This window comes from Notechis scutatus, chromosome 1, assembly GCF_049901735.1.
Source record: "Notechis scutatus isolate UNSWTSFEM ecotype Mainland chromosome 1, rNotScu1.2, whole genome shotgun sequence".
Taxonomy (NCBI): Eukaryota; Metazoa; Chordata; class Lepidosauria; order Squamata; family Elapidae; genus Notechis; species Notechis scutatus.
In genome coordinates, this window is record NC_142009.1 from 175,456,968 (window position 1) to 175,480,916 (window position 23,949).

Genomic DNA, 23,949 nt, shown 5'->3' on the forward strand with positions numbered 1-23,949 from the left:
ACATCTTGTTTTAAGCCTTTATAACTTCTCTTCCCTTTTTCCCTTCCTTTCTTGTCAGTTCTAGCCTTTTTACCCCCCCCATCTCTCAATCTCCGCCCTCTTAGTCTCCCCTCTCTGTTGTATTCCTCTTTTCTGTTGCTTTCTGACATTGTATCGATTTTTCACCTTATTTTTCCCTTTCTTGGTTGTTTTTTTAAATCTTGAATTCTCCATTTTCTTTCCCCTCTTTCCCTTTTCTTCCTCAACTAAAATTATTTGTCCATTAAAGATGGCTTCTTCTTCTTCATCCCAGCTTTCTTATTGTTGTAATTCCTGGTAGGTAGAAATCACCATTTCTAAAAAGTGGAAAACAGATCCAGAAGAGCCCTTGCCTTCTTGTTCCTCTTCTTTTAACTTTTTAAATTCGATTTTCAATTCTTCAACAAATAATGCCATTATGAGGGTTTTTTTTAAACAACCCAAATGTTTTTAGTCTTTCAAAAAATAGTTTCCAAGAGTCCCAAAGTCACAAAGCAATCCAAATCAGCGCAAACTGTTTCATTTAGCACTTTCTTCTTCTTCTTCTTTTTTTTTTTGAAACAAATTTTATTAATTTTACAGACAAACAAAGCATCATTAGACATTAAAGACATTGAACCTCTTTCCATTATAAATTTTTACAAGGCAGATAAAACATTGTTTTATACAATACAATTCTAATATATCCCATTTCCACTTAAATATTTTTTTAGCAAATTTCTCATTATTTCTCTTTGCTCTTGTTCAATTACATTTCTTCTATATTTATCCATTTTATACTCATCATATTCATATTTCCCTCTGCCTTGTTTACAAATATTCCTCTCGCTTTCTCCCAAGGTTTTATTAAATCTCAATCAAACATACACACACAAAACACAAAAACATAAAACTTCTTTTTAAAAAGTAGCTTGGCCCCGGATTACCTCTCTTTGTATGGACTTCAATTAAATTCATGTTCAGCTTATATGCCATTACCTATCTTATTACCCTTCTATATCTTTATTATAACTTCTCCCCGCTTTCCACTCTTCTTAATTCTATTTTATTTATTTCATCTTAATTTAAATCATTATATTTGTATCTTTTGTCCATTCTTTTCCAATTATCCATTTATCTCATTCATATTAGAAAAAAAATATTTCTCCTGAAATCACTAATCGAAGTATGATGCCTTTCTATCGCTCCCCTAAATTAACATTTAAGGTAACACCTAATTCCCTATCTAATTCTGCTTAGTACATTCTACTTACTAAAATAGTAAATCCATAAAGTAATTAAATATATAATTAAACATTAAATCTCATAGCATTCCAATTATCTATTTCAAAAACAAATACCATAATAATAAGTTCATACAAACATCCACACAATAGTCAATTAAACTCTATACTTAAACTAAATATTTTAGACATTCCTTTTAATATTTTATTAAATCTTAAAATCTATCATTATTAAACCTTTAATGTTTTAATCTTTACTTAAGCCTTATAAAATTCTAATTTTCTATTTCTAATACAAATACTACAATACTATCATGTACCTTGCAGAAACATTTTAGAACAAAGTTATGCATTACCCATTATCCCTAAAAAAAGATTTCTTTTCCACATCTTGTTTCATACCTTTGTGGCTTTTCCCCCCCTTCTTCCTTCCTATCTTGTCCCATCTGGTCTTTTTACCCCCCTTCGCTCCCCCCCTCTGTTGTATTTCTCTTTTCTTTTGCTTTCTAACATTGTATTGATTTTGCATCTTATTTTTCTCTTTCTTGGATGTTTTTTTAAGTCTTATGTCCTTTTTCCTTCCTCTCTTTTTCCTTCCTTTCTTGATCAGCTTTGTAGACTCATTAAAGATGGCTTCTTCTTCTTCTTCTTCTTCTTCTTCTTCTTCTTCTTCTTCTTCTTCTTCTTCTTCTTCTTCTTCTTCTTCTTCTTCTTCTTCTTCTTCTTCTTCTTCTTCTTCATCCTCCATTAATTGTTGTGTGGCAAGCGCCATTTCTAAAAAGCAAAAAATTTCTCTCACACCGTCTTTACCTTCTTTTTTTATTTTACCATATTCCTCTCTCAGTTCATCAACAGATAAAGCCATTATAAACCTTTTCTTCTTCTTTTTTCTTCTTCTTCTTTTAAAACAACCAAGATAATTCAAAGCTTGAAACAATTCCCCAAAATCCCAAAGTCATCAAACAATCCAAACAGAACACAAAGTTCTTCACACTTTTTCTTCCTGGGGTAATATCAATTGGCAAGGGGAAAAAAACCCCAATCTGTATTTTAAAGTCTTATTACAATTAACTTCCAATCTCAAAATCTTCCAGGCATCTCCTCCAGCAAAATCTTAATAAAAATTTTCCTTTTGTCCTCTCCCTTCCCACTTATAACAGAAAGCTTTAAATTTTTACCTTCTATAAAATAGCAGGATTTTCAATATCCATTTGTTAAATCCATGTGGAAGGAGAGTAAACTTTCTATTTAAACACTTTCACTCGCTGCTTGTAAATCTCTTCTGGAAACAAAGTATCTTTCAAAAAATCAGAATTTTCAGGATATTACTTGTATCTTATAGTCCCAGTTCAGCCAAAAAACTTTCGCTTCAGAACTTTCTCCTTCTTCCTCCAGCACGATCTTGTCCAGCTGTCAGCTTCTTTGTGGCGGCCATTGCTGACCGCCGCTCCACCGCCTTGAGAAAAGAGGGTTAAGCCGGGTGGGGAAGGGGTCTGCGAAAACCCCAACCCCCTGTCCGGATCCCTCCTATCTTCGGCTGCCTCTTCGTGGCAGCCTTAGCCTCCAGATCCGTGGATCGGAGGCACCAAAGCAGCTAGCGCGGCAGGGATCGCGCAGGATCGCAAATCCCTGCCGCTAGCGAAGCCGACAAACCGGAAGTCCCCCACTTTCTTCTTTTTATACTTTCTCTTCCTGGGGTAGAATTCAATTACACAGTTCCAAAATAATTTTTTAGAAGTCTTATTGCTGTTTGTCTCTGATCTTATAAGCTCCAAGCAGTTTCCTCCAGTAAAATCTTAAAATAAATTCTTTACCTCTCCCTTCCTATTTATAGCAAAAAGATTTTAATTTTTAATTCCAATGTTCAGAAATCTTTAATATCCCCTTGGCTTTAATTTTCAAATTTAATTACCTTCAGTGCCAAAGCAGTTTTTTCCAATTTCCATCTGCTATCTCCGTAGGGAAGGAGAGTGAGAAAAAACAAGCTTTCCCTTATCACTTTCATCCGCCGCTTTTTACGATCTTCTTGGGAAACAATGTATCGTTTAAAAAGTTGAAATGCCAGGGTATTTAGATGTTACTTGTCCCGGTTCAGCCAAAAACTTTCACTTTCTCAGACTTCCTACTGCACATTCTTGTCCGGCTGAAAGCTTCTTTGTGGCGGCCATTGCTGACCGCCGCTCCACCGCCTTTGGAAAAGGGAGTTAAGCCGGCTAAGGAGGGGGGTTGCGATACCCCCGGACCCCTGCCTGGATCTCCCCTATCTTCAGTTACCTCTACGGGGTAACCATAGCCTCCAAATCCAGCTGGATCGGGGGCACTCCAGCAGCGAGCGCAGCAGGAACCGCGCACGATCGTGGATTCCTGCCGCCGCCAAAGCCTTGCAAACCGGAACTCCCCAAAATATGAATTAAAATTTTGACAGAAAGACAGAAAAAAGATTTAGAAGAAAAAATGGGATTGCAGATGGTAAGAAAAAACTAAATATTTGGGAATTTGGCTATCAGGGAGATGTTCCTCTATAATGGAGGACAATTGTAAGAAATTACTTCAACAGATGAAGGACCTGACAAATTAGGGGAAACTACAACTATTTTTATTAGGTCGGATAGCAGCGATAAAAATGAATATTCTACTGAAATTACTATAATATTTTCAGACAATTCCTATAAAATTGGATAAGAGATTTTTTTCAGGAGCTAAACAAGATAGTTATGAAGTTTATATGGTTGGGTAAAAAAGCATGAATAAGCCTAAAAACGCTGCAAGATAGTAGAAGTAGAGGCGGCCTTGGACTCCCAAAAAGGGAACTGTATTACCAAGCAGCAGTACTATTATGGGTAAAGGAGTGGATAAATTTGAAAAAGAAAAGAATTTTGGCAATTGAGGACCTCCAAGCAGGGTGGCATGCCTTCCTATTGGACAAAAAAAACCCAAGACACATTCATACTTCCATAGACATTTGATAAGGGAATCACTACTGAAAACTTGGGAAAAGGTTAAAAAAACATTATATGAAGATACCAAAATGTATCTCACCAATGGAAGTGATATTATACCCAAATACGAGGGATACAAGGAAAATGGTCAGATATGAAGAATTATTAGATAATCAGGGGAATCTAAAAACTATTGATAAATTAAAAGAACAAGATATAATTATAGATTGGTGGTCATACTTACAAACAAAATTTAGGAAAGATTTAGAAGAACAAGGGATAGAAAAGGACTTGCAACAACTGGACCAAATTTTGATAGGCAAGGAGATAAAATTCATAACAAGAATGTATAACTATTGTTGGAAGTGGAATTAGAAGAGGAAATAGTAAAGGGATCAATGATTGCCTGGGCAAAAAATGTAGGGCATAATATAAATTTAGAGGATTGGAAAAAATTGTGGACTGATAACTGTAAATTGACATTGTCAACAGCATTTAAAGAAAATCAATATAAAATGTTTTGTAGATGGCACCTAGCCCCTGCAAGACTGGCCAAAATGTATCCAAACACAAAAGCAGAATATTGGAAGTGTAAATATAAAGAAGGAACGTTCTTCCAGATGTGGTGGCAGTGTTCAGATGTTAAAAAATATTGGATGAGGGTACAAAGATGGTTATTAGAAATTACAGATCACAAATTAGAACTCGAACCAGAAATATATTTTAAAAAAAAAAACAATTTTATTGATTTTCTACAAACAAACAAGACAAACAAAACATTAAAACATCAACTCTCTTATGTACATACAGTGTGTCGGTTGGTTCATCAGTTTTGTGCATTCATTTCGTAGTCTCAATTACAGTTATGTTACATAACAACTCATATTGTCAATCCAAACTTATATATCCTAATATTGCTATTAAAAAATCATTTGACTATACTTTTAATCATTCATGCTTTATGAGATAACAATACTTTAAACAGTTTATTCTATAACAAATCATATAATCATACCAAATCTATCCTAGAAACACTTTATCGATATAAAGTCAAATAACAAAGGCGAAAGAAAAAAATAAAGGTATACCTTGCTGTCTCCAATATTCTATTATCGTATTTTGTCATCTAGCCATTGATAAAAAAGATCCCAAATTTCATAAAATTGTTTATCCTCTTGCTCTCTAATTTCAAATGTCAATCTACTCATCTCAGCACATTCCAATATTTTCTTAATAATTTCTTCCTGTGATGGTATTTTCTCATTCTTCCAGTTTTTAGCAAATACAATCCTAGCCGCTGTTAATACATTTACAATCAGATATTTCAAGTCTTTACTGTATGTATCTGGTAAGATTCCCAATAAAAAGAACTCCAGTTTCAAATCTATACGTTTCTTTGTCATTTTTTCCAACCACATGCGAATTTTAGTCCAATATTTTTTAGCGTCCTCACAAGTCCACCACATATGGTAATATGAGCCAGGTATCTGATGACATTTCCAGCATTTTTCAGATTCGTTCTTGAACATTCTTGCTATTCTTGTCGGGGGAAAGTGCCACCTGTAAAACATCTTATACAAATTTTCTTTATATGCTGTTGACATTGTCATTTTATAATTTTGAGACCACAATTTTTGCCATTTCTCTAAATCAATCCCATATCCAAAATTCTTCCCCCAAACAATCATAGTTTCTTTAACTTGTTCTTCCTCTAATTTAATTCCCAGTAAATAACCATATAATTTTTTAATCACCTTCTCATCAGTACCCATCAAGATCTTATCTAGATCAGTCTGTTTATCATGGAATCCCTCTGTTTTAGAATCTTCATCATACCTTGAATGTATTTGCGCATATGAAAACCAATTCATCTTTATACCTTGTTCCTCTAAATTTTATATCGATTTAAGTTCACCCTTTTCATCCAATAGTTCCCCATATGTAACTGTTTGTTCCTTCTTATAAATTATAGGATAGGAAAATGCTTCAATAGTCGATAACCAAACAAATAACATTGTCTTTTTATCTTCTCCCAGTTTAACCACAAAGACTCCCGTATATAATGTCTTCTAAAATAACCCTGTGTTTTAGTTCCCTTATACCATAAAAAAGCATGCCAACCCAACAGCAAATCATGACCTTCTAGTGTCAACAATCTAGTCTTTCTTAATGTTGAACCAGAAATATTTTTATTAGGAATAATTAAGGAAAATTGAGCAAGGTCATCCAATACGTCATTATACATATTATAACTGCTGCGAGAATAGCCTTCACACAGGGATGGAAGAAAGAAAAGATACCATATGAAGAAGGCTTGATACAAAAAAATAATGGATTGTGCGGAACTGGATAAATTCACAATGGAATTAAGAGGCAAAGATGATTCGGATTATTATGTGGTTTGGGATAGGTGGTACAAATGGGTGGAGGATAGAAATAAGAGTTGTTTATGTATAAAAGGAGATGTATGTATTAATAACGACACAAACACTGTTAATGTGAATAGAGATTTGTATTTTTGTTTTTTAAAAATAAAATCATAATTAAAAGGAAGTAAAGACATTAGTACCTTTTTTGATTGAGTAATCACTAACTATAGTTTGTTGAAATCATGGTTACAAACAGGATTTTGATGTAACATGTTGAAAACGCCACATAGTTTTCTGATTATTCCTGGCAACTGACTTTAAGAATTAAGGTTGATAACATGTTAAGTTCCTCAGTCATCCTCTTCTCAGTGAATCTCAAACAGATAAATTCATATGTTATATTGAGAAAAGATTGCATCATTTCAAGACTTTTTAAAAATAATGCTATTAACAAATGTACCATAGGATGTCAGGATATGGATTATGTTTTGAATCAAACAATTTGAATTTAGGAATGTTTCAAGGTCATACAGTGTTTTGTTATTAGAACCTTGCTATTTTGACCTCAAAGCTTTTTCCAAATAATTGAAAGACATTTGATTTGTGTGAGCATCAGTGCATTCTCTATTATTGTTTGGTGCATTTAGCTGTCACTAACCATATGTCATAGTTTGGATTGCTTTTTAATTGCTTATATTTTGGAAGATAGAAAATGGACTACTTGAATAGAGAAGAAAGTTGAAAAATAGGAGAAAAAAATTAAGTAAGCTGTTCAAACCAAGAGCTAGTTGCATACATGCATGCACATATTTTTCAGAATACACTATTTTTAAAGAAAATCTGCAATCTTTATTAAATAATAACTCAATACCAGTAGGAAATTTTAAAAAGATTTTATAATGATTACTACAAATTACTAGAGCAATGTCTTGATGGAATTTCAAGTATTCTGAAATAACTTTTAAGGCATATAGTTGTTAAAAATAGATTTAATTCACAGCTCAAACTATGAGCCTTTCCCATTCACTGTACATGCACATTTTTCTGTTGCATTCCATATCATTGTCTTCACTTTGTTCTCAGCTGATGGGCCTGATAGATTTAAAGTCTTTAAATTATATTGATGTTTTAAGAAAAATGTCCAGAACACTGTTACCTTGGAGAGGAATCTGTTGACTGCAATGATTCAAAATAGAGACATTAACAATGTGAGTAGCAATGGAAAGAGCAAATATAACGTTAATGTAACTTGTTTGCCAACTGAGTTATGAACAGAGAACACATCAATTCAGTAGTGGGGAAATGCTCTATATTTATTTGAAATTAAGGCATATGAAAATATGTATACTGGAGGACTTTGAAAGAAAATCAGCTTTATGTGTCTTGCTTGGTTTATAACTTGTTCAGAGAGCAGTTGCCATAGACTGATGTTAGAAAGCAGCACTCAATAACAGAGATACAGTGATATGAAATTGCTGAATGAATAATGGGATGCATCTTCGAACCATTTTGTTGATTTGCTGCATAGATCAGAGTAATCCATGCTATAGTCATGTTTTGCATGTCAGAATGAGATATATTTGTTTTTTAACTGATGAAGAAAATAGAGAAAAACATTGAAGTAGCTGGAAAAGCGAGAGAAAAAATGTTCTACATGTTTTTAACCACATTGAGATATATTGTAAATCTTTTAGACTAAATTTGCTTTTATTGGCTGATGACCTACGTTGGCATATCTGATTAATAGGGCTTTTTCAATTTTGTGGATATATTTATTTATATATAAAATGTAGTCAAAGTAAATAATGAATTTTACATTAATTTCCTGAAGTCGTTGAATTATATGGTTTACATATTAAGTATCCACAGTTTTTTTGTCTTATTGCTTTTAGTCACCTGCTTCTCCTACTTCATTCTTTTACCTTCATCCTTCTGAAATTACTTATCAACCATTGGAAATTGCACAAGATGGCGGATGCGTCCCTCCTCCTCTTTCCCTAATGGAAGCTGCAGTTCCAGAGGTATTTAGATTCAGTAAAGCATTTTTATCTGCTGTGTTCAATCTATGATTTTTAGATTATTTTTTCCACAGATAATTTAACTTTAAAACAGGAGAGTTTGATTAATTGAGAATACATCAAAGGGGTTTGGGGAGTAGGAGAAAGGTGCATTTTAAATTCAAGATGGTCTACCTTCTGGTAAATATAAACCTTTATTTCAAGCTAGATAATGGGTTTTCCACAAGGGGGCAGGATTAGCTTTATTATGGATTTGTGCCCTTCTGTAGCCTTTTCTTAAAACGAACAACTAGTATTCATCAGTACCAGGTAAAGTTAAAACAAAAGCAATATATGTTAAAATTATTGTTAGTTCCTTGTTTGGGGGAGGGGTAAGTGGGCAAATCACACAGATTTTGCTCCTCAGTTTATTGATTGCAGTCTCTTTGTCATGAAGAATTTGGAGGGAACTGTTTAGAATTAAGCTGACTAATTTATCTTTTATCAGTATAGGACATTGTGTTTTTTGTATTACCACTTCTCAATTTAATTTTTATTACTGCTGTTATAGACCAACAGTCTATAAACTAACTTTTATTTTATAGAATTCAACACATTTTGAAAGCTTATATATATCCATTCTTGTTATTGGAAGGCTCATTGTCATTACATAGGGATATGGAATCTGCATAAATAAATTATCAACCAGTGTCTCCCTCAATGAGATAATATTCATTAGGATTTGTTTGTACTTTGGTTTTTATATTTGTTTGTGAGGGTAGATTACATGACAAAGTACATGGGGAGTGAGCCCAGGCTAACAGGGTTCTCTGGACAAGGAGAAAGTGGCAAGATTATCTACTTGAGCTCTGGAAGATAACTGCTCACATGCAAATCTGCAGGAGTTAGAGAGGACGGATGGGTGACTTGCTAGTAGAGAGCTTGGAGCTGAAGGAGAAAATATGCTCACAGCTTCAAATGAAATCTGCCTAAATGACACTCAGTTTGCCAACTTCACTATCATTAATTTTGTAAAGGAGAATAAATTTCCCCAGTAGATGAATATTTTAAGAAATAAAATTTATGAAAAATAACAGATAAACAAAAGCAGATGATGAATGGACCTGTAACAATAAGGGAAGTCTATGAAGCTATAAAATAAGGAAAGCTCTTGGCTCAGATGGATTGCCAGTCTCCTATTATAAATGTTTTGAATATGAACTGTTGCAACCACTTCCCTTTCTGAAAGGGGGAATGAAATACAACATTAATTCACAAAGAATGTCAGGACTCAAATTTAGCAAAAAATTATCAGTAAATATTATTAAATAATGATTATAAAATATTTACAATGATTTTAGCTGAAAGGTTGAGAAGTGTCCTGCAAGATTTTATATATGAAGACTTGGTGTTGCTATTTTGCGTAAAAGACAATGAAGAGATAATAGAAATATTTTTAATATTTCAGAATTTTTGCAACATCATAATGAAAAATAATCCACATTAATCTTTTTAGATGCAGAGAGACCTTTAATGATGTCTTTGTTGACTAGGATTGCTGATTTCAAACTATTTTGCAGGCAGTGATTTGATTTGGCTGAAAGAGTGGGTATTGCTGAGAAGTAAGAAAATGTTATAAAAATAAGTATATAACCTGAGATTCAGGTGGCATGGCTTTTTATGGTACAACAAAGTAAAAATTAATGTAGATTTTAAAAATCATGTGAGTAGTGCCATTTTAAGCATTTGGAATAAATAAAAGCCCCTTTTGTATATATTGGTCTCAGCACAAGAAACATTTTAAGAAACAGTGGACAAAGAAAAATGGTTAAAATAACAAAATGTGTTAGTACATGAACATAGAGAACTTAAAGATGAAGTCAAGAGAACAATTGACCAGTGGGATTTGCGGTCATTTGTTTATGTCACAACCTTACCTTTTTTTTTTTACAAGAATGCTTCTAGGTGTTGTTTATATAAGCCCACAGGCTTTTGTAGAAAATAAAGGTGCTGGGTAATTACACCAGAGTTTTGCAAGTATTTTCTTCCCTTCAAAAAAAAAAGGTAGAAATAAACCAGGGCTAATGGATAGAATGCAGATAATTTTTACTTTCTAATAAAAGTGACAAGGCAGCTGGTTACCAAATAGGCAAGTTTTCCTGTCCCACGAGTAATCAATTTATTGAAACCCAAAGAACATTTTCATAGAATTCCAAATGTGCTTGCCAGTCCAAAAGACTAACCCAAATTGCATGATGATGATAAAATTAAAAGTATGTAAATTTGGAGGGGGGAAATGTTAAGACTAGAATCAGTGAGGTTGACTAGTTGACTTCTAGCTTAGCAGAATGTGAAAAAGGCTTTAAACTGAAAATCCTATTTTGGTTGTTCATATGCTGAAGATATACTAAAAGGAAATTGAAATATTTGTTTGCCTATCAGCCATATACTGATCATGGAGTTCAAGCAGCATATCACCAAGTTTATGCTCCAAGTGCCATAGCAATGCCAGCCCCTGTGATGCAACCGGAGACTATTAAAGTAAGGCTTCTAATTTTTTTGTACCAGTTGATGTGTTTAGAAATCAGGAAAAACTCAAGTTGGAAAGATTATTGCAAAAAAGGGGGGAAGGAGCATAATACCTTCTTTTCCAAACAAAAAATAGGTTGGGTTTGGATCCAGCTTTAATAAATGAAAAGCTCTTGCTGTTTAGGCATGGTTTAATTCCTTAGAGGTATCCTGCTAGTAAAAGAGAAGCAATTTGCCAGAAATATATCATCATCTGCTTTGTACTCTCCAAACATATCTATCCAAAGTTTTCCCATATAATTTAGAAATTCCAAGTTTTGGGAACATAATGACATTTTTTAACCTTAACCTCTTTCCAAGAACCTAGCAATATATTTTAATTTCCTTCTTTTGTTTCTGATATTCAAAGCAAATTTTCAGAGAATGTAGATTGCTATAGGGAATCCACAAAAAATTCTACCTCCTTTATTGTCACATATATTTGCTTTTCTTTGACCCTTTAAAGACTGGCTATGTGATACAGAAAAATTATACTACATCTTCTGCCTCCTTAAGCAATGTATAATACTCTCACAACATCACCCTGATATTTTAAACAAGATTTCTATGCTGTGATTCTTGAGTTTCTGTGCAAGTATACTTTACATACAGGATAGCACTCTATTGATTCTGATCCTTTTAAATAACTTGTACCGTTCCATTGCTGTGCACTAGTTAAAAGCAGGGGTGGGTTGTCTGGTTACAGTTAATTTAAGCAATAGTCATCATTATCATCATAATGTTCATTAGTAGTGATCATATAATAGCAGTATTTTCTCAACATAATATTAATACTTAATTATTAATACTAAAACATATTGACAATAAACCCTCATGGTAAAATTAATTGTTTGCTTATAATTATTAAATATTCTAACTTCTGTTTCTGTTATTTAACCATAGATAAAACAAATCCCATGTTTCAAAAAAAATTCTGTATCTTCTCTTTAATTTCTATTTCTATTTCTGCACGTTCTAGGTTTTTTTTTTTTACTATCTTCTTATCTGTGAGGATCTTCACACCTTTCAAATGTTGTGCAAAACAATTCTGGCCACTGTTAACACATGTAATATTAAATACATAGTCCCTTTATTATATTTTTCTGGTATGATACCCAACAGGAATATTTCTGGTTTTAAATTTACACGTTCCTAGTTTATTGGAATTGTTTTGAAATAAAATTTTGTTATATACTACTGTCAAGTATAGTCCTAACTATGTCACTGGAGCCTATGTTATCTCACAGTCAGATTTTTTAAATGAAGTTTCTTTCTCAGCAGTCAGTGTTTTGCTTTTATCTTTGGGTTTTCTTTCATTGGTTTAGTATTCGGAAAAGCTACCCAAATCTTTAAGTAATTTCATTACCTGTTTTATGGAGTTATTTGGTTTTGTGATTGCTAATAGTATTTCATCTGCATAAACTTTCATCTTGTATCCTTGATTTATGATGAATAAAAATTATGTGCTTATTCTTTTTTTTAAAACAAGTTTTATTCAATTTTTCCAAAACAAAGAGAAATAAAAAAGCTCTTTTCAGTGTACAATATAATTCCGGATCACCACTTTTACATGCAAATACGACAATAATTACCTATTCATTTTCTACATTCAACTTCCTATCTTATCCATTTTTAACTTAATTCTCCAACTTTTACATAAGAAAAGGAACAAACAAATTAATCCTGTTCACTAATATTTCATTTTAAACATCTTCTCAGTTCATTTCAATTTATTTCAAATATTTCTTAAACATTAACGTTTCTTTTAAGCATGACCTTTTTCATAATACTCTTTTCTCATTTAAATCACTAATAATTCCCATATCTTCATACTTGTTAACTTTTAATTCTTTTACCTGTCAGGTTTGCAATTCCATCGCATATTCTTTCCATAATTTCTAGATTTATTCAAGCTTTTACACACAAAATAAAACATGGATTTTCCCTCCCCTTTTACTAATTTAGGAGTGTCACCTCAGTGGTTTAAATATACCTTAATTCCCTCATCTTAATTCTCAATATACATTTATTTTAATTAGTTATAATAATAATTCCCTAAAAAAGAACTACATAACACTGTACTTTTCAGTCAGATTCCGCAATATATTTTCCCCTTTTACTTCCACAGAGCTTTATTTATAATACCAAAAGAAAAATAGCAGAAAAAAAGCAATTAATCCATTTCAGTAGTCCTAGTCATTGATATTAATCTCATTTTAAAACACCCTTGCAATTCATTTCAAATATATATATATATATATATATATATATATATATATATATATATATATATATATATATATATATATAATAAACATTAACCTTTCCTGTAGCAATAAAAAAGAACATACATTCATCTATTAAAAAAATCAGTGCCCTTCCCCTCTCAATGGTCTATATTCCCCTATTGTCTAAATAACTTTTAATTGCAAATACATTCTTATTATCGCTCATATCAATGCGGAATCCCCTTTCTTAACCATTATCCCTATATATTTTAAATAAACCATTTTCCCATTATTTTACAATTCCCATATTTCTTTCTTTCCTATTCCTGTTCCTCATTACCTCTCTTCCCTTTTATTTTCCCAAATCTTTTCTCCCTCTGATTTATATCCCTCTCCCTCTTTATATCTTCCTTCCCCCTTTTATTTTTCTGCTGTTTCTTCCTGTCTTTCCCACTTTTACAGGTATTCCCCTTTTTAGTTACTTTTTGGAATCTCCTATTTAACCCCCCCCCTTCTTTTCCCTCCTCTTTGTTGTATTCTTTGCATTAATTGTCTATTTAAAATGGCTTCTTCTTGATCTGACTCCTCCTTCTCTGGAGTTTCTTCTTCATGTTCTTCAATTGCCATTTCCATAGCTTTTAGCACCGAGCAAAATGATTCACCTCTTGCATCTAGTAATTCTTTCATATTTTTAAGCATCATTTTTAATTCCCACAGAAATGTCATTGTTGCACACTCTTGTATCTTATAATTTTTAAAATCCACAAATCGGCTTTTCTTTTTTCTTCTTCAGGCTTTCTGAATTCGCAACTATTCCAACACTGGGTTTATACCAAAGTCACCAAATTAGTCCAGCAGTTCATCTTTTCTTACTTTTTGTTTTATTCTAGTCCAGCTTTCACTTTCTGGGGTTGTTTCAATAGTTCCTTTTCATTGTATCAAATCAAGTTCATAGAGAAACAGAAGTTTTTTCTTTATATTTTCCAGTTTAAATTTTTGTCCACAAGATGGCACTCTCCATTATACAAAGTCCTCACCCTTTTTTTCCTCCCCCCTGTTTTATTGTTAGGGGTTTTCCAAGCCTCAATATTCCAAAACAATCAAATCTCCAATTTGTATATTTCCCCTTTCTTTTTAATACTCTTAAATCCGGCTTTGATTTATGCCTGTTTGTTGCCAATGTATTTTAATTCAATTTATTTAAGTTTCTTATTCCGGCTTCTTCCTCTCCTGGTTCGAAGCCCCGTTCAGCTGTCAAAGTTATTTTCTCTCTTTTTTTTCTTCCCTTTTTAATTCTGCCACTTTCTTTTCTTTCTTAAAAATTCTTAAAGCATCAATCCCAGGGTACCTTTTATTTAGTTGTTGCGCCAAATTGTCCCAGTTCTTATGTTGTCCACCTCCTTTTCCACTCCTGCACAAATCTTAATCCAGCTGAGTCGTTCTCTTCAGGGTGCCCATTTTGGACCACCATTCGATCGTCTTCGGGGGGGAAAATGCCAAGCCCGGGGGGGGGGAGATGCGGTTCCCCTCAACCTGGCTGGCAGCTTCCCCTTACTCCACCGCCCCTCTGAGGCAGCTTCAGCCCCTAACCACAATGATTGGGGCTCTCTGATGAAAGAGCACAGACTGAAGCCGTGGATAGTCGCTGTCCCCGGTCTGTCAGCGAGAAGGGCTTAACCGGAACCACTCATTGCAAAAATAATGTGCTTATTCTTGAGGGATCTTGTTGGCTAAGATTTCCAGAGCAATTACAAATAGTAAAAGCAAGTAGATAACTTTCTCTTTTGATTTTGCTAATGGAAAAATTTGCAGAATGTTCCATTGACTATAAAAAGCTCTTTTTCAAAGGGTATTACTGGGCTGTTACTGGTAATTATGTATTTCTGCAACACTGAAGAAAGCTAATAAAAGTAAAATAACCAGTCTCTGTAATAAAAAGTTGAGATTCAATTTGACAAATAATTCAGTTTGATAAATTATAATTAAAGATGCCAGCATTCAATTTATTTTTGTTAGTAGTTTATCAAGGTAAAGAAATGAATTTAGTTAATGGGATTGTTTACATCACGTTGTAAATTACGGTATTGTCTTTTCAGGCTGTATTTGTATTTGCTCATTTTCCTTTTGGAAACTTTCTTTTTTTAATTGAACATGTTTAGCAAAATTTCATGCTTTTGCTTAAACTGTATTACAGAATGTGGTTTTGTGAATGTAGGTTTTTTTTTTTTTTTTAGGAAGCCAGGATACATTCGGTGAGAAGAAATTTTTCTCATCCTTCATCTATGAGTTTGAAACCTCGATATGCACGAACTCCTCATTTTCACTCTAGAAAAGATTACAGAACAGATGACAGTATGCTCAATACTTCTTCCTCTATAGACTCTGTTAAATAAAATGTTAGGTATCTACCAAATATGTTAACTCTTGAAGGTATGTAATTTTATAGCATCTTATATTTGCTGAATACAAAATTCTTCTCTTGTGTAAGGGTATTTAAAAAACTTGCTCTTATGAATATAAAGTTAGTAAACATAAACTGCAGGATAAAAATCATGGTTACTGTTATCAATTGGTATACTACTATGGTGACACAGACCAATAATTTGTAATATGCATACCGTGCATATATTGCTTGTTTTAAACAATACATTTTAAAACCAGCATCTTTATAATGTAAGGCAAGCCTAGCATTTATCTTCATCTGATAAATTACAAAGGTGATGTAATAAAACAAAAAAAAAAACATTTTTGTTAGACTGAAATCTAGTGAATATCAACTTCACATTATTTTATTCAATTTTTCCATTTCAATTCAATTCATTTTATTTATTTTTTAATCTTGTTTACATCTTGAAGTTAATTTCAGTAAGTTGGAAGATAATTTAAGATTTTTAAAGTCCTTTTTTAAAAACTATAGGACTGCCAGCTTATATATACATAGCATTCTGATTTTTATGGCTGATAATTTTCTTAAAATTCTAAACATTATACATATATGTATTTTGTTTAATGTTGAAATTACAACAAGCATAAATAATACTGCATACACTTGGATATAGCTTTTCCCCTGTTTAAGTGCAGAATCAAATAAGATCTCTGCCTATATCATGTCTAGTGTATTCCTCTACACTATATTATACAACACTACACAGATCAGAAAAGTTTGCTTATTCCTTTTTCTAGTAAATTTTTATTACAATCTCTCGAACTTAATATAGCAGAAAAAATAAACATGAAACTCTTAATTACTATGGAAGCCCATTCTTGTAATTAACAGTCAAATATTTTTCCATTATTTTCCAATTTTAACTGAAATATTTTTTATATTTTAATTTGTTTAGTCAGCTTTAAAGCTAGTTTTGTGGTTGGAAGGTTTTATTTATTATTACTTTTTAAGGGATTGTTTTAAAGTAATGGTAGTTATGCCAGCAGTATTTAAGTAATTTATTTTGAAATTCCTTTTTTGTTTAACATTATATTGGATGCCTATATGCAATATATAGCTGGAATTTTTAAATATATATTCAGACTCTTAAACTTGCTTTTCTAGTAACATTAATAAACAGGTGTGCACCTTTGTGACAAAAGATCAACCAGAAAAATATTTTATACCTTTTGTATAAATGTTTATGATAACAGACCTTAGTAGTTTTATGTCAAATATAAGTAATTTGAATTGTTTAAAATACCAGACTAATGTTTGTGTTTTGATACTTGCAGAGGTTTTAAAATATATATAAAGATGTTGACATCTCTTGAAACGGCTTTATATATATGAAAGGATTTGCTCAGCTGTAAATATTCTTGTAAACAATATAGAAATAGACATGAAAAGGCCATGTGTTCTGTTATTATGGTCTTATTACTATCATGAAACATCCAAGTAGTCAGGGTTAATTTTAAATCCTTTGCTTGGGTTCCCATTTTTTTCTTTGTAAAATATAAAAATAAAATGTTGATTTCCTGAAAATATTTCAGAATATCCAAGGAAGCACTTGGAAAACAATATACTTGAAATTCTTTATTCCAAATATTGTGTTACAGTTATTGATATGCCTATCAGGTAAGATAATACATATTTCCCATGTGAATTAATTCTATATAAAAGAACAGTGTAAAACATCAAGTTTGTTCCATATTTGGCCAAAAGTTTATTTCATGCCATTAAATATAATAACAGCAATAATTAATAAGCAGGTCCCAAATATTTAAGTGTATTATGTCCAAAAGTATTAAAACTGCCTTCTTTAATATGGTTCTATAATGGACTATTACAATTCTTGTCAAAATGCATTTTTCATAGACTTCACACATCACAGAGCTTGGAATACTACGTGGGCAAAACTATTACTGTTCTATTTCTTATTATGTTTCTCCATAAAAAGCAGTAGTTCCTGAGTATGTTTAATATTCAGACATCTGTATGATACTTGAAAGGCTAGTTTTATAATATTTTAATACACGGGACTTACATTTTTCTGTTCAAAAGTTTATTAAGAATACAAAGTAGAATCATACTAGCCATGGATTTATTTAAATAATATGTTGATATGATCAGAACTCCATATTTTGAGAAAAAGAGTGCTATAATGTTGAATAAACAGGAAATTCCTGTTACTGGAAAAATGGCCTGTTTTGAAATTTTAAAAAAATATGAACACCAAATATTACCTTACAAAACCAGAAAAATGTTCAATTTAATAATAAATCATTTGACCTACCACTTTAATTTTTCTCTATGCTTTCAATAACTTAAAAAATCCATTTAATAAATTACTCAAAAAATACATGCTACATAAACCTAAGTCTTAAATAACAGAACACATGGCTTTGTAATATCTATATTTACCTATATCTTAGCATAGTTTTACAATGCAAGTTTATAGTAATACATGGTTCTAAGTGTTAAGTAAAATAAAATAGTAATTTCAGGGGTTTAGAATATTTTTTGTAGTGTGGCAACTTTAAAAAAAAAACAAGTGACAAGCTGTTTCAGTAAAATATGTATATGTCTACTGTGGAAATTTATTTTTATATATGTCAATTCTTTATTATTGTAAAAGTCTATTTTTAAACAGCATTATTATATGTAAGAAACATGAAAAAGTATCTTGTTTTGAGCTTCAAAACAAGAAGGTGCTTTCCAAAATGGTTGATACAATATTATTCTAAAATACCTTCAATGTGGCAGTTGCAAGTGGGCTTTAGGATTGTATTTTATAATATAGGGATATTTTCCCAGACATGTATATATCATCATAAAAAAGCCTTTCATAAAGATATAAATCATAACCAATATTTTTTAAATGCTTGCCTAGCCATAGAAATAATATTATGCCTAAACTGATAAAGTGTCTTCATTGCACTACAGTATATGCATTTGCTATAATTACTACAGCCTTAAACAAGATAATATGCACAGAAAAATGTTTTATCACTATTGAAAGTTTTGTAAACCTATTAGCTGAACGTTTTCTGTAGCCATTAGTCAATTTCAGGCACAAAGGTAGTGTACAGAAGATTACAGTATTCTTTTTTGTCTTTACAAATAGACAGTGCTCAGCATTACATATTAAAGCAACAAGGGGAGCTAAGCAGGTTCATTCATTAAAGACCTATTAAAGCTTTCTTTTTTTTGTACACACAGAGAGGAGTAAGCAGTTCTGTTAATAAATACTGTAAAAGGTCTTTGTACAGGCACACTAAATCTACGCTGGACTGGATTGTTTCATGAATATACTGTATAATAAATACAGACTAACAAATTGATTCCTGTACATTGCATCTTTTAATTAAAGTGGTTTTGTAATAAAGGTTTTTTCTCAATAAAGCATTCTTTATTTACTGTTGGTGTTTTGTTTTGTTTTTTTTAAGAAAAAGCATTTGCATCAAATAAAACAAAAGCCAGCTACGGGATTTTTTTCTTTTTTGTATGAAAAAGCAGAATCCAGCACAGCACAGAGCTGGCAGCGAGAAATCCTAGAATAGTTTGATTTTTAACGTATTGAGCAAGAAAAGCAAATACAGGTAGTCTTCGACTTACAACAGTTAATTTAGTGATCGTTCGAAGTTACAACAGCACTGAAAAAACTGACTTATGACCATTTTTCACACATGACGTTGCTGCATGCCCAGGGTCATGTGATTTATTTACATTTGGATGCTTGCAAGTGACTCACTTTTATGATGCTTACAGTTATCCAGAGTGGTGTGATCCTGTTTTGTGACTTCCTGACAAGCAGTAAATGGGGAAAACAGATTTACTTAACAACTGGGTTACTAATTTAAGAACTGCAGTGATTCACTTAACAAATGTGGTGAGATAAGTTGTAAAATGAGGCAAAACTCACTTAACAAATTTCTCACACAGCAACATAAATGTTTGGCTCAATTGTGGTTGTAAGTTGAGGACTACCTGTATAGTCATTTGTGATGACCCAGGGTGAGATACAAAATAAATACAAAAAACAGGTGAAGCTCCTTTTATTCCTTCACTTTGCTTCCAAGTTCCAAATATCCTTGACTGGAGACAAAAACTTCCCACACAAACAGTTACAAGAAGGAGGAAATGTTGTTTAAACTAAAAATGCCTATAAATTATCAAGTATAAAAAACAACACAAACTAGGCAAGATAAGGGCTTGAAGACGTCCACATATATCAGAACACACACTGGGAAGGATCCCAAACTCAAGAGAGGAACAATAAACTAGAGATATTTCCACATTTTGTTTCCAGCACTGGCCCGTATGCATGTCCATCCTCTTATGCAGTTGTCACAGCTGCAGCCCATGAAGAGGATGAAGGCCCTCTCCTCCCCCGTAGACCACGTCTCTCCCTTATTCTCTCCTTCCTGCATGCCCTAGGATTGCGAGGGGGTGGGCCTGGATCTTCCTCTGACTGCCCAGCCGGTCTCTGCCCTTCCCCAGCCTCCACAACTTCCAGAGCCACACTTCCACTCCCTGTTGGCTGTTCTTCCTCTCCCTCAGAGTCAGTCTCCACCAGGGGCATGCCATCATACAGGTGAAACTCGAAAAATTAGAATATGCAAAAGTTCATTTATTTCAGTAACGCAACTTAAAAGGTGAAACTAATATATGAGATAGACTCATTACATGCAAAGCAAGATAGTTCAAGCCATGATTTATCATAATTGAGATGATTATGGCGTACAGCTCATGAAAACCCCAAATCCACAATCTCAGAAAATTAGAATATTACATGCAATCAATAAAACAAGGATTGTACATAGAACAATATCGGACCTCTGAAAAGTATAAGCATGTATATGTACTCAGTACTTGGTTTGGGCCCCTTTTGCAGCAATTACTGCCTCAATGCAGCGTGGCATGGAAGCTATCAGCCTGTGGCACTGCTGAGGTGTTATGGAAGACCAGGATGCTTCAATAGCGGCCTTCAGCTCTTCTGCATTGTTCGGTCTCATGTCTCTCATCTTTCTCTTGGCAATGCCCCATAGATTCTCTATGGGGTTCAAGTCAGGCGAGTTTGCTGGCCAATCAAGCATAGTAATCCCACGGTCATTGAACCAGGTTTGATGCTTTTGGCAGTGTTTGCAGGTGCCAAGTCCTGCTGGAAAATGAAGTCAGCATCCCCATAAAGCTCATCTGTGGAAGGAAGCATGAAGTGCTCCAAAATCTCCTGGTAGACGGCTGCGTTGACCCTGGACTTAATGAAGCACAGTGGACCAACACCAGCAGATGACATGGCTCCCGAAATCAACACAGACTGTGGAAACCTCACACTGGACTTCAAGCATCTTGCAGTGTGTGCCTCTCCATTCTTCCTCCAGACTCTGGGTCCTTGGTTTCCAAATGAGATGCAAAAGTTGCTCTCATCAGAAAAGAGGACTTTGGACCACTGAGCAACAGATCAGGTCTGTTTTTCTTTAGCCCAGGTAAGACGCTTCTGACGTTCGTTGTTCAGGAGCGGCTTGACAAGAGGAATACGACATTTGAAGCCCATGTACACGATTCCGTCTGTGTGTGGTGGCTCTTGATGCACTGACTCCAGCCTCAGTCCACTCCTTGTGAAAGTCCCCAACACTTTTGAATGGCCTTTTCCTGACAATCCTCTCCAGGCTGCGGTCATCCCTGCTGCTTGTACACCTTTTTCTTCCACACTTTTCCCTTCCGCATAACTTTCTATTAATGTGCTTTGATACAGCACTTTGGGAACATCCAACTTCTTTTGCAATTATCTTTTGAGGCTTTCCCTCCTTATGGAGGGTGTCAATGATGGTTTTCTGCACAACTGTCAGGTCAGCAGTCTTTCCCATGATTGTGATTCCTACTGAACCAGACTGAGAGACCATTTAAAGGCTCGGGAACCCTTTGCAGGTGTTATGGCTTAATTAGCTGATTAGAGTGGGACACTTTGAGCCTAGAATATTGCACCTTTTCACAATATTCTAATTTTCTGAGATTGTGGATTTGGGGTTTACATGAGCTGTAAGCCATAATCAACTCAATTATGACAAATCATGGCTTGAACTATCTTGCTTTGCATGTAATGAGTCTATCTCATATATTAGTTTCACCTTTTAAGTTGCATTACTGAAGTAAATTAACTTTTGCACGATATTCTAATTTTTCGAGTTTCAGCTGTACCTTTCCTAGATATTCTTCATTGTGGTCTCTGTAATTCACACTTCTGAATTTGTGAAGTTCTTTGTGTCAAGTTCCATCCAGAACATTCTAGAGCTTTGAAATACTTGACTCATCATCCTCTCTGTTCATACCACATGATTAAGTGTAGCGTATGTCAAACCCCTTCAGTCTGTTTTCAACTACAGCAGCATTAATACTTACCTTAGCTCTGGTTTCCTTTAAATACTGCCTTAATTTTTTTTAATTTCATGTTTTTTAAAACTTGTCTTAGCTTGACATCAGACAAATGAAAACATTGAAATTGTATTGTTTGAGAATTGTTACTCAAGAAACCATTATCTTTCCTCATAATCTATCCAGCCTTCAACCGTTTTGCCTTAAAGGTTCAGGTAAGGGTTCAGATCAATATCTGCAGAGATCTCTTGATTTTGTCCATTTAGCAGAGATCACTCCATTCGTTGCTTAATGAACTACAGGCCTATCACCACAAAGCTGGTGTCAGTTCTTTGAGGTAAGCAAGATTAGGAAACAGGCAGGACAGAAATATTAGGAATGTATGTATTGCTGTAGAATAGAATTAACTTAAAAATCTATCAAAAGTTTTTCTAAACTTTCACCAAACAAAAGTTGGAGTTGCCTTGATTTTCTCAGGAAATTTTTGAGTCTCCCTTTAATGGTTTACTCACTGAGGTTCATTAACCTGAGGATCTGGTCCATCATTTAGTACAAGATGTTTTACCAGTCTTCATCCCTTTCCTTCCTGTTTTATTGAAGAGATCAAGAAACTTATGGGCCAATCCAGCTACTATGCCATCATCCTCTTACCTCAGTGAAAGAAGAGCATTTCTATTAATTTGGTGCATTAACACCATTAATAATAGTCTGTGCTGATGGATGAGTGATACTCCAAAGTAGACTATCTTAGATTCTCAGGACCTTTTTCCTCCAAATTTCCAAATAAATAAAGTGAAATGCCATCATGTCTCCTGGAAAACATCCTTAGCTCTGTCTCATTTGCTAATTAGACCACAGGCAGATAGTTCAGATTTTCTTAAGAATAACTGTAAAATATTTATGGAATCCCTAGCTGTACCTAGGGAGATTTATGTATTTATTTATTCAATTTCTATAGCCATCCAACTCAGCCAAGTGACTGGGCAGCTATAGATATATACTGTACATTTGTCTCATTCTCCCAATAAATAGGACGATGTTAAAAACACATCTATTCCACTGATGTTTTGAATATTTATTTTAATGACTTAGTTTGGGTACTAATTTTAATATTACTAATTTTATTTGAATTTTCTGTTCTGTTTTTCTAAACTGAATTGAGTTTTGGAATAAGTAGGCATTTTGGATGTAAATTCAAAAGTAAAAAATTTAAAAATGCCAAGCAAGAGTTGGATGTTTCATCAGGCTGTTCACTCAGCTGCCATAATTAAAAAGCCTTTCATTGCTTTGTCTCCATTTTTGGTTCCACTCCATTGTAAGGCCAATGTAAGGTAATGTTAGGCTTGAGAACTTTCCTTTCAATGAAGACTGCTTGTTTGATTGTTTGTTTGTTTGATTGATTGATTGATTGATTGATATCCTGTAGGAACTCTAGGCAATATTCCAATTAGTTTCTACCAATGATATTCCAATGGTGATAGGAGCTTTTTATGAAGAGTGACAGGGATTCAAACCAATTGCATTTTCATAACACCTTGGTATCTACAGTTCTGTTTGGTTTACATTTGCCTCCTGAATCATTCTAATGTACTCCATGCATCAACTAAAGGTCTTCCATTTGGATCTCAGTTTTTTTAACCAACTAATAAGATACTTCTAAAGAATTTGATACACTTCTGTGTGTTGACATCTTTCCTGATTTCATCTTGGAGCCTCCCGTTTTTTTTTTTCTCATGTTAAAATTCCTTGAGATCATTTTTATTCACTTTCATGGAAAGCAGAATTTTTAATTCAAAACTCACTTGCA

At 33.3% G+C, this 23,949-nt stretch overlaps 1 protein-coding gene across 1 annotated transcript in view; it reads left to right on the top strand.

Annotated features, from left to right (window-relative positions):
* Window positions 1-19,186, top strand: part of BOLL (boule RNA binding protein) — a 61,033-nt gene extending 41,847 nt beyond the window's left edge. Inside the window, exons 10-12 of the mRNA XM_026667944.2 lie at window positions 8,442-8,570; window positions 10,989-11,087; window positions 15,577-19,186. Of these exons, the coding sequence (XP_026523729.1) occupies window positions 8,442-8,570; window positions 10,989-11,087; window positions 15,577-15,735 (387 nt within the window). The 3' untranslated portion in view covers window positions 15,736-19,186. The remainder of the gene's footprint in view (window positions 1-8,441; window positions 8,571-10,988; window positions 11,088-15,576) is intronic.
* The last annotated feature ends 4,763 nt before the right edge of the window (window positions 19,187-23,949 follow it).